The sequence below is a fragment of the Danio aesculapii genome, chromosome 9 (assembly GCF_903798145.1).
Source record: "Danio aesculapii chromosome 9, fDanAes4.1, whole genome shotgun sequence".
Taxonomy (NCBI): domain Eukaryota; kingdom Metazoa; phylum Chordata; class Actinopteri; order Cypriniformes; family Danionidae; genus Danio; species Danio aesculapii.
The window spans coordinates 53,876,889-53,889,388 of NC_079443.1; the positions used below are offsets into that span (position 1 = coordinate 53,876,889).

Here is a 12,500-nt window from a genome sequence, read left to right on the forward strand (position 1 = left end):
GAATTTAATGTAGACAGAAATTACACAAAAAGTGGAGTGAAAAGCATGACAAAACTACGTATTTTCTAATTACAATGACATTTAACTCAATAAAAAAGTAATTAAAACAGACAAATATATGTGTACAAAAAAAAATTAATAAATAAAAATATCTGTAAAAACAAAACAATTATTTATTTAATATTATTTTAAATTAAATCAAATTAATTACATTTAAATTAGCATCACAAATAAAATTAGGTGAATTTCATGATTTTTAAATATTTATAATATAATACATTTAATACAATTAAAAAATACAAAAATGCTATGCAATGTCTTGATCATAATAACTGATCATGTGACACATCAGACACTTCCAGTATTGACAGGGTTATTGATTATAATTTCAATCATCTAGCTTTGCTCAAATTCATTGTCGCAGTATTATTAAAGCTTCAATAACACTCTGAATCTCCCATCATGCGTCAGTGAAGAATACCAGATAATCAAAAAGACTATGTATAACAGCGTACACTGAGCATATTTTTAAATAATAGTGAATTAAGCAGGTTTATTTTAGTAGGACGTCTCCTCACTAACCATTAGATCATTCAGAATTAAAGCTCATGGTTCGCAGTAAATGGCGCTGGGAATGAAGGGACAAAAGGAGAAGGAAGAGGAACAAACACCCCATAGATATACATACAAAGCTGGGTAGTTACATTAGATTACAACAATCAAGAGTAAAATACTTTTTAAAATACTTCAATATATGTGACATCAAATCAGTGTTAGCACAAATGTAATCTAAATGTAATTCAAAAGTAGTCCGATTACGTTACCCTCACTCACAATCCTTCGGTTTAGTTCCTGATTTATCAGAGGTCGCCATAGTGGAATGATTGCATTACCATAAAAGTAATTTAAATGTAATCCAAAAGTAGTCAAATTTCGTTACCATAAAAGTAATCTAAATTTAATTAAAAAGTAGTGAGATTTCATTAATATAAAAGTAATATAAGTGTAATCCAAAGTAGTCAGATTATGTTACCATAAAAGTAATCTATATGTAATCCGAAAGTAGTCCAATTACATTAACATAAAATTTGTGTAATCCAAAGTGGTGAGATTACATTACCATAAAAGTAATCTAAATTTAATTCAAAAGTAGTGAGATATCATTACCATAAAAGTAATATGTGTAATCCAAAATAGTCAGATTATGTTACCATTAAAGTAATCTAAATGTAATCCAAAAGTAATCCAATTACATTAACATAAAAGTAATTAGTGTAATCCAAAGTGGTGAGATTACATTAACATAAAAGTAATATAAGTGTAATCCAAGTAGTCAGATTACGTTACCATAAAAGTAATCTATATGTAATCCGAAAGTAGTCCAATTACATTAACATAAAATGTGTTTAATCCAAACTAGTGAGATTACATTATCATAAAAGTAATCTAAATTTAATTCAAAAGTAGTGAGATATCATTACCATAAAAGTAATATAAGTGTAATCCAAAGTAGTCAGATTATGTTACCATAAAAGTAATCTAAATGTAATCCACAAGTAGTCCAATTACATTAACATAAAAGTAATTAGCGTAATCCAAAGTAGTCAAATTACGTTGCCATTAAGAGTAATCTAAATGCAATTCAAAAGTAGTAAGATTTCATTACCATAAAAGTAATCTTAGTGTAATCCAAAAGTAGTCAGATTATGTTGCCACAAAAGTAACCTAAATTTAATCCAAAAGTAGTCATATTACATTACCATAAATGTAATCTAAATGTAATCCAAAAGTAGTCCAATTACATTAACATAAAAGTAGTATAAGTGTAACCCAAAGAGGTCAGATTACGTTACCATAAAAGTAATCTAAATGTAACTCAAAAGTAGTAAGATTTCATTACCATAAAAGTAATCTTAGTGTAATCCAAAAGTAGTCAGATTGTGTTACCATAAAAGTAATCTAAATGTAATCCAAAAGTAGTCCAATTACATTAACATAAAAGTAACATAAGTGTAATCCAAACAGGTCAGATTACGTTACCATAAAAGTAATCTAAATGTAATTCAAAGAGTAGTCAGATTATATCACCATAAATGTAATAAAATGTAATCCAAAGAGTAGTCAGATTACATCACCATAAATGTGTAATCAGATAATATTACTGGCTACAGATTTTGTCATGTCATTTGTAATCTGAATTTCAGAAGTAATCTACCCAGCTCTGTGTGATCATAAAAGAATCTTCTGCTTACCAGAGCGATGACTGTGGCTCCGGCTCCGGCACAGGCCACAATATACAGATGATAAGACAGATAGAACTGAAACAGACAAACACAAATCATGTATATTCACTGTTGGACATCTTATGAAGTGATAAAAGTGTTTTTCTTACCTCGCTGGTGTTGCAAATGTCCCCCAGTGTTGAGCCGCATGCTTTGCCCGGTGTTGCGTTCCAAGGAATAATACCTGAATGAACAAATTAACAAAAGATGATCAAATTTAGAGATTCTAAATTTAATTCTATCATTAGCTGTTTCCAGATGTAACAGGGTTAAAACAACATTAGTTTAATTGTCTTTCACCAAAAAATGTTTATTTTATGGTTGTTGGGAGACCTCTTGTGGCAACAATAGGTAGTTTTGTTCTTTCACCTTTAACCTGCAAAGCCCCGCCTCCAGCAGAGATGGTTGCTAAATGTAGAGAGGTAAAATGTGCTCCAGCAAAATGAGTAAAAAATTCCAGATTTTTTCACGTTAATATCACATACAACCCTAATATGAACATTAAGGGCCCTTTCATACACCCGGAGTAATGTGGCGCAAGGCGCGACGCAATTGTTGTTTGCTAGTTTCAGCTCGGCACAAGAGTGGTTTTGACGTTTTGAGCCATGCTGTTTAAATAGCACATGCATTTGCGCTCATATGTGTGCCCATAGGTGTTCTGATCTAATAAAGGAGGCTTGTTGAGGCACATTGCTGGCGCGTTGCTATTTTGAGGAACTTAAATAGACGGTTCAATAGATCAGATCAAAGCTGGTCTATAGTCCAGCACAGAGGACGTTAGTTGTGCACATCGCTTACACATTGCTTAATACACATAGAATGTACAGTACGCAAATATCTTTACAAATGATAAAGAATTAAAAAATTAAGGATATATATAGGATATAGTAAGGATATATAGCCTATAGGGTATAAAAATAAAGGATTAAAATATTACAAAACATATTATTTTCTAGCCTACAGAAATATAAAAACCATACCTTCATGCTTTCTTCATCTCGGGGGGGCTTTTTCAGTTTATTCATAACAATTTGCTTTAGTATAATGTTATTATTATCAGCATCATTCATTATCTGCATATTTATATTTGTTTTATTAAAACAAGCTTAGATTTGTTCACCTGTCAGGTTTTAGACCATATGGGGCATTTAGCATGTGTGTTTGGATATAACTCAGTGTTTTGAGCACACTTCATTATTATTGTTCATTTATTCGTTTGCTGGAAATTAGAACTGAATTTAGAAATAGTTTTGAAACAAATCTTTGTGCTTAACAAACGAAATTAATTATGTATAGGCTAACGGATGTCTGTGCGTACAACACGTTTCCCTATCCATGAGAGCGAAAGTAAACAATGAGGAGGCTCATCTCTCATTCTCGAGCTGTAGATGCTCTGTTTGACTGTTTTCTCTCCAGTGAAGCGTTCAGTTTTTACACTTACAAAGTCCGCCATGTAAATAGCAAATGCGCTATGGGGCAGTGCAACTGGCTCTTAAAAGGAATGGGAGATGAGACTCAGATTGGTTTATTCTCAAAACACACCTGTAACTCATTAAGAGAACAAGCTCAACCCTGTTAGACCATGCACCACGACGCAAAGCGGATTTTTCCGTCCTTAAAATAGCAAAAGTGGATTCTGACACGCTCTTAATGCATTTGCGCCTTGCGTTTTGCGCATGGATCGTCAAAATAGAGCCCTAAGTGATATTTAGTATGAAATGTATCGAATGATTGCCGTGTGACAAACTGTGTGGTTTAATTTGCTCATGATATGTGTAAGTGGAATGATCAATATGAGCAGGGGTGAATTTTTAGTTTGTGTTTGGTTTTTCAGATGCATGTTTAAATGCATACTGTTGCCAGAGGATATGTTGCTATTACAGAATAAACACTGCATAACGCAGTTCTTTGTGTCCGGCTGAGTGATTTGTATCATCGGAGGAGAAGCGTTACACATCCACCTATTTTTATCCACATTTTGGAATAATTGCATGACAAAAATGCTTACTGGAAATGCCAAAATCTGCATAAATCCTGAAAAAGCGCATTAAAACCTAATGCACACAACTGAGTAGGATACACTTTTGATATAATACGAAAATGCACATAAATCATTATGGAAACACATTTAGTAAATAAACTCCAGCATGTGCTTCATCAGTCTGCATGATGTGATTCAGTTTTTGACAGATGATGATGATCAGATATACATGTGTGTGATGATTAACAGACAAACTAGCATTTCCAGCACATTGTAAATATCTGCTATGTTGTTTAGCTGATTATAAAAGGCCTCAGCCATCAGTGCATCATCACAGTGCTTCAGTATTATCGTTCTTCTATTATTATTATTCCCTCTAGTATGATGATGCATGGAACTGAAATGGAATATCGAGTAGAGGGCGGGGATTTATGTTGGAGCTCTGGTTGGAGGGGTGTGGCTAAACATATTTTGGCCAATCAGGGTCATCAGAGCAGGACTGCCGTTCCAGTGTAAAACCAGATGGGCATATTTTGATTTAAGATTAACAAAGCAGACTGTTTTGTTCAGTGGGTTAATTTATTGTTTAGCTTACAGCACTGTTCATTTCATTTGTATCTATGAGAACGTATTTATCAATGTTTGTGATTGGTTATTACATTTTATCCAGACGTATTATTCCCAATCAATCTAAAATGACAAATTCAAAACAAAAAGAAAGACTCAAGTCATCTGGTGAAATAATCCTCATTATCGCAGTATGTATCGCAGAAAAATTAAATATCGCAATGTCAGTTTTGTCCAACATCGTGCATCTAGGCCTGTCACGGTATCTGTTTTCTGATGTACGATGAATTGCACCAAAATATATTGCGATAAACAATATTATTATTATTTTAGGACCTCTTTATGCCACTCTTTATATAATGCCAGAATGACATTATATTATATCTAAAACTCTGTTAAATAACTCAATATTTATATTCTTTTAGTAGGTAGTGCGGTCTCCTCACAGGAAGAAGGTGGCTGGTTCGAGCCTCGGCTGGGTCAGTGTCTGTGTGGAGTTTGCATGTTCTCCCTGCGTTCACGTGGGTTTCCTCCGGGTGTTTCCCCCACAATCCAAAGACATGCAGTATAGGTCAATTGAATAAGATAAATTGTCCGTAGTGAGTGTGTGTGTGTGTGTGTGAATGAGTGTGTGTGGATGTTTCCCAGAAATGGGTTGTAGCTGGAAGGGCATCCGCTGCATAAAACATGTGCTGGATAAGTTGGCGGTTCATTCCGCTGTGGCGACCCCGGATTAATAAAGGGATAAATGAATGAATATTTAATTTAATTATAGTTATATTTAACAATTTAATAACGAGGCAATCAGAATGTGAACATGCAGATCTTAAATTAATAATAGTAATAAATGTTAACAAACCGAGGCTACCAGATCTATTTTCAGCTGTCAGACACCCAGTGGGTGGTGCAGTGGGTAGTGCTGTTGCCTCACAGCAAGAAGGTCGCTGGTTCGAGGCTCGGCTGGGTCAGTTGGTGTTTCTGTGTGGAGTTTGCATGTTCTCCTCGTGTTGGCGTGGGCTTCCTCCGGGTGCTCCGGTTTCCCCCACAACTCCAAAGACATGCGGTACAGGTGAATTGGGTAAGGTAAAATTGTCCGTTGTGAATGAGTGTGTATGGCTGTTTCCCAGTGATGGGTTGCAGCTGGAAGGGCATCTGCTGCGTAAAACATATGCTGGATAAGTTGGTGGTTCATTCCGCTGTGGCAACCCCTGATCAATAAAGAGACTAAGCGGAAAAGAAAATGAATGAATGAATTTACAGTATAGTGTTTTTTAACCACTGACAGCTCCGATAGAGATGTTGAGCTAAAGCAGGCATGTCCAAGCTCGGTCCTGGAGGGCCGGTGTCCTGCAAAGTTTAGTTCCAACCCCAATCAGACACACCTGGGCTAGCTAATCAAGCACTTACTAGGCTTTCTAGAAACATCCGTGCAGGTGTGTTGAGGCAAGTTGGAGCTAAAATCTGCAGGACACCGGCCCTCCAGGACCGAGTTTGGACAACCCTGAGCTAAAGTGTTGCTAGTGTTGGTATGGGCGATATATATTGCATCACCAAAAATGACTGAGGTCATGTCCATGTGTTGTGCGATAAGTCCATATATTGATTACTGTGACAGGCCTACGTGTGCCCCTAGCTGAAAGTGTCGTACCGTACTGACGGACGTCCACACAGATGCTGTCGATGGAGGTCAGGTTGGCCACCGGTGAACGCATGGCTGCGCAGGTCGACCACATGTTGTAGAAGAGAAACACAGGCACCGCAGAGAAGCCGAAGACCCCGAGCCACGCGATGCCCAGGATATACGTCAGAAACACAAACTGAGGAAGAGGAAGAGTTGGGAGAAATTCAGCACGAGAAGCTGCAGCCTTTAATCATTTGCATTTGTTTTTTTTAAATAGGCTCATTAGAGTTTAACCCAGGGTTTCTACAGGTTTCACCAAGTAAATGGACTTTTTAAAACCATTATCAATGATATTTTAGCCCCTTACATGTTTTATCCATCTTTTACATGACGTGTTTAACGCCACGCCACGTGTTTTTCGCTAGTTTCGTGACAAGAAAAAAAAAACACAACAGATATAAATACAGATATAAACTATATTAAGCTTTTACAATGTATTTTTGCTCAATTATTTTGATATTGCATCGCTGCTGTTGATGGTGGAAACTAGCCATAGAAGCTAGCATGGCATTAAACACAAACAGCCAATCTATTCGAAGCGGAGCTAAAAGTGCTCCTGTTAGATCCAGGGATTGTCTGGATGGATTCACACATGGTAAAACTCGATATTTTGACTACGATGAGCCTATTTTATACAGATATAAATTATATTAAGCAATTTATTTTACAAAAGATGCTTTTCTGACAGTATTTGTCTTGTTTATTGTCTAATTATCTAGCAATTCTGAAATCAAGGAGCATTTTCTAGACGAGCAAAACATATTGTTCTGTTTTCAGAAATAATATACCAAAATTAAACTAGTTTTTCCATAAAACAAACAAAACTATCTGAAATAACCCTTACTTCAAAGTAAAAATAAGCTTATTTTGCTTAGATAATTGGCAGATTTTTATTTATATACAGCAGTCAACATTTGAAGTGAGTGAAACTTTTAGAGAGTTGTTCAATAATTTTTATTAAACTATTAAAACTATATTATAAACTATTCAATAATTGTTCAAAAAGTTTTCAAATGTTGACTATTGTATTTAATTAATAATTAATGCAGAAAGTGACTCAATTAACCCCAAAGTTGCTCAATAATATTTAGGTCTGGGTACTGTGCAGGCCATGGGAGATGTTCAACTTCACTTTCATGTTCATCCAACCACTCTGTCACCAGTCCTGCTGTGTGTATTGGTGCATTATCATCCTGATGCACGGCAATATTTAGTTAAATAAATTAGTTACTAAAAATATTATGATATTAAAAAGTGTCTGATAGACAAAACTTTTAGAAATAATTAAAATTTTACAGGAGGATGAATAATTTTGACTTTAACTGTCTATGAATGGATTAGGTGTACATGTATTCAGCACAGTATACAGTAGTACAGATGAGGGTTATATTTGTATTAATGAAATGAAAGCTGGACGTGTGTTGTGAGTGTCCTGCGTGAGTTTTCGTACCATCCCGCTGATGCAGCGCCCGCAGACGGTGGTCTTGAACTCGCTGTGCAGCTCCTTTACCGCGCTGGTGGTGTAAAATCCCTCGGCCAGCAGAATGATGCCGTACAGGAAGAAGAAGGAGGCGATGCCGTAAATGACGTACTGCATGAGCTGAACTCTGGAGAACCAGAAAACACAGCGGTTACCAGAGGTGGAGACAGTACTGAAAAAATCACTCACATTCATACTATATAGAGCGTACTTTTCTAACAGCATAGTACGTTTATATTCAAATGCAGTACTACTGAGTAGTAGGCGATTTCAGACCAGGGCCTGGAATGTGGACTTTGGGGGTTTACAATGTGGTCACATGTTGATTGGTCAGTTTGAATGCCTCAGTATTTTGATCACATGGTCAAGAAAGAGATAAAATAGCTGGTAAACATTGCTCTGTCTCTTTTCCTGCTCTGCTTCTCTCCTGTTCTAGAGTCTATCTTCTCTGGCTCTACTGCTCTCAGGCTTCTAGAGGCCTGCTTACTCTCTTTGTCTCTCCCTCCCCCTGTCCCTCCTTCTACCTCTGGTCATTTTATTTTTACATTTAAGCTTAATCATGTTTTATCATGTCATATTTGATCATTTTATACAGTTATTTTGTAATTAATTCAGTAATCATAGACAATTATTGTCATTAAAACAATTCATTTTCAAGTATTTGTGAGCTACTTAACATGAACCCTTAATTCCTCCATATTGAAATACAATACAATCACATAATATCAGCGCTCTCCCACATTTATAGCTATTAATACTGCCCGTATTTACGTTTTTGGATTGCAGAAGAGTGGTTTGACTAGAAATGTACAGTTTTTTACCATCATGCTGATAACTTTTTAGCCACTACAGTTCGAACGGCTGTGGTTAAAACCCATTCTTACAGCACCACTGGCTGCTACAGCATGCATATGAACTGTTACTGCTCATCACCACACATGAGTTTCATTACAGGTTCAGGATGGAGAACGGAATAAATGTGAAGCTGAAAAATCATCTGCAGATGTGAGTGGATTTCACTGTTTGAACTGCTGATCCGGGAACAGGTGAGTCTTATCATTACAAGACATGAATCTGGAGCTCAGAGAGAGAAAACAAACTGATCCGGGGAGATTTAGTAATGCTGAATGATGATTGGGTAAACTTGAAGAAAATGCACTCTCTTTTATTCAGTTTCCTTCGGCTTAGTCACCACAGCGGAATGAACCGCCAACTATTCCAGCATATGTTTCACACAGCGGATGCCGTTCCCGCCGCACACTCATACACTACAGTCAGTTTAATTCATTCTATTCCCCTATAGCGCAGTGTTTGGACTGTGGGGGAAACCAGAGCACCTGGAGGAAACCCACAACAACACGGGGAGAACATGCAAACTCCACACTGAAACGCAACTGACCTAGCCGGGACTCAAACCAGTGACCTTCTTGCTGTGAGGCCACAGTGCTAACCACTGAGCCATCTCTTTCAGTTTCCGGAAATATTACACTCTAATAAATGCTGGGTTGTCGTAACCCAAATGTTGGGTCAAATATGGACAAATCAAATTGCTGGGGTTTGGCATTAAACATGCATAAAAATGTAATTAAAATAAAATGTACTGAAGACAGACTAAACTGATTAAAGGTGTTAATAAAAGGCATCTGTGATGCTACAACAGGCTCTATATGTGATATATAAAATATTCTATAATATATACAAGCGTTGCTTTTCTGAACACTTTATTATTTATCAAAGCGAAAATTCAGAAAAAGGGGTGACACGGTGGCTCAGTGGTTAGCACTGTGGCCTCACAGCAAGCTCTCTGGTTCAAGTCCCGGCTGGGTCAGTTGGCATTTCTGTGTGGAGTTCTCCCCGTGTCGGCGTGGGTTTCCTCCGGGTGCTCCGGTTTCCCACAGTCCGCTGCATGAAACATATGCCGGAATAGTTGGCGGTTCATTGCGCTGTGGCAAACCCTGATAAAGTAGGGACTAAGCTGAAGGAAAAGGAATGAAAAAAATATTGTAAATGTTCCTCAAAATAATATATATTGTGTTCAAAAGGGTAGAAAGTTTTTGTTTTTAACCCAGACATTTAAAAAGAATCTGTTTTAGCGCAGTAATTATGATACTATGATATTTTTATCAAAGGTTATCATACCGTCAGAATGCCATACTAGCCCATGCCTAGTCAACCTACACTAACCCTAATCCCAATCCCAACCTAACAGTCTACTTATAATCTAATGAGAATTAGTTGGCATGTAGATGCAATGCAACTTTAATTCAACAAACGGACCATCAAAATAAAGTGTGATGTTTTTACATCGCAGAAATAAACTACATTTGACTGTATATTTATTATTTTAAATAGTAATTTGTTTAATAATTTTACTGTAATTTTTAACGAATAACATTATTCATTAACATTATAACTAATTTTAATAATTAATTAAAAAAAAAATACAAAAAAGGGCAAAATCTTGTAAGCATAATAGTAGTGTGTATACAGTTATTCGCCCTCCTGTGAAACTTTTATTCACTTTTTAATATTTCCCAAACGATGTTGAACAGATTCAGGAAATTTTCACAGTATTTCCTATAATATTTTTTCTTCTGGAGAAAGTCTTATTTGTTTTATTTCAGCTAGAATAAAAGCAGTTTTTAATTATTTAAAGATATTTTAAGGTCAATATTATTAGCCCCCTTAAGCAATATTCAGAACAAACCACTGTTATACAATATCTTTACCCTAATTAACCTAGTTAAGCCTTTAAATGTCACTTTAAGCTGTACAGAAGTGTCTTGAAGAATATCTAGTCTAATATTATTTACTGTCATCATGACAAAGAGAAAATAAATCAGTTATTAGAGATGAGTTATTAACACTATTATGATTAGAAATGTGTTGAACAGATCTGCTCTCCGTTAAACAGAAATTGGAGGAAAAATATTCAGTAGGGGTAATAATACAGACTTCACCTGTACATAAATGCTGATAACATATTATTGTAGCCCAGTTTGTGCTGTTTACAGTGGCATCAGACTTATATGTTTATGAGCATAAAGAAGTTTGTATTTTGGTTTTCAGCCATATTGACAGCTCTAGTTTCCCAGTACTGGGTTGCAGCTGGAACGGCATCCACTGCGTAAAACATATGCTGGAATAATTGGCGGTTCATTCTGCTGTGGTGACCTCTGATAAACAAGGGACTAAGCTGAAGCAAAATGAATGAATGTGTGAATGACAGCCCTTGTGTGTTGTATATACTGATCATGTATAGTGTTGCTGACTCACATGTCGGTCAGCATGGCGTGGTCAGCGGTGATTCTGGAGAAGTGGTTTTCCAGGATGGTCATGGTTCCGGTCAGAGCCACGTGTCCACATCCACAGAACAGAGCCACACCGGAGAAACACAGGATCGTGGCCACCAGAGATGCGTATGGCACTCCACCCAGACATTTAATACAGCACTCAAAACAACCTGCACACAAACACACACACACACACACACACACACACACACACACACACACACACACACACACACACACATTTATATACATTAGGACACTTATATAATTTTGTTTATGGTCCACATGAACTGGATACTGTGACTGTTAGTTTGTTTGTTTTTTTTGGTATTGAGACGCAGTTCGTAGAGAAACATCATATTAAATGAGTAAATAGTGGGCGTGGCTTTTTTTTCTCCAGCGAGCTGATTGGATGTAGTAAAGTAGGGGTTTCATTCAGCAAGATGGGTGAAAGGGTTTGGGGAGAGTTATTACAACCTAACAGACTCCTCCTCCTCATCATCTCTGTTTGATGTCAATACTGACAGCTGTAGGGGCGGAGTTAAATATTTTAGCCACGCCCACTACCTAAGACAGACCTAATCTGAGAATTGAACTGAAAACAAACAGGAAGTGCATTTTCAGATTTCAATTAAAGATCACACGGGTGAATTGTTCGAAACGGAACTAGCAACGTGAGCTAACAAAAGCAATACGGTTAGTTTTGATTTCATATGTACTTTACAATGGCATATTTGTTTCAGCGTTCGTCAACTACACTGAGACAAGTGTTTTGGAAACTAAAGCTAGCGATGCTCCAATCAGGATTTTTGCAGCTGATATTGAGTACGGATTCCTTATCATGGTGATCGGCCGAGTACCAATTGCAATGCTTCAAGATATTTAAGTATGACCCGTGAGAGAAGATCTTGCCTTACCTAAGAGAATAAATGAGCGACGCTGCATATAATCCAGCTCTTCAGAAAATAATTCATCCATTCATTTTACTTCGGCTTAGTCCCTTATTTATCAGAGGTTGCCACAGTGGAATGAACCACCACAGAAAATAATGTAACACACAGGGCTCAACGCTATGGATTTTTCAACTGGTTGTGTTTTTGCTTGTCAAACCAAAAACATAAAAGTTAATACGTCTGTGAATTTAGAAGATAAATATTACAAAAATGTTCATAAATGTATGAGCAAGGCGACGCAGTGGCGCAGTAGCTAGTGGAAG

At 36.6% G+C, this 12,500-nt stretch overlaps 1 protein-coding gene across 3 annotated transcripts in view; it reads right to left on the bottom strand.

Moving 5' to 3' along the window:
* The window catches only part of gpm6bb (glycoprotein M6Bb), a 91,676-nt gene that overhangs the window by 15,594 nt on the left and 63,582 nt on the right, over positions 1 to 12,500 (bottom strand). For all 3 annotated transcript variants that reach the window (XM_056465993.1, XM_056465992.1, XM_056465995.1), the window contains exons 2-6: positions 11,268 to 11,454; positions 7,962 to 8,118; positions 6,479 to 6,647; positions 2,393 to 2,466; positions 2,253 to 2,318 (exon numbers count right to left, since the gene is read on the bottom strand). In XM_056465993.1, coding sequence (XP_056321968.1) covers positions 2,253 to 2,318; positions 2,393 to 2,466; positions 6,479 to 6,647; positions 7,962 to 8,118; positions 11,268 to 11,454 — 653 coding nt within the window. The remainder of the gene's footprint in view (positions 1 to 2,252; positions 2,319 to 2,392; positions 2,467 to 6,478; positions 6,648 to 7,961; positions 8,119 to 11,267; positions 11,455 to 12,500) is intronic.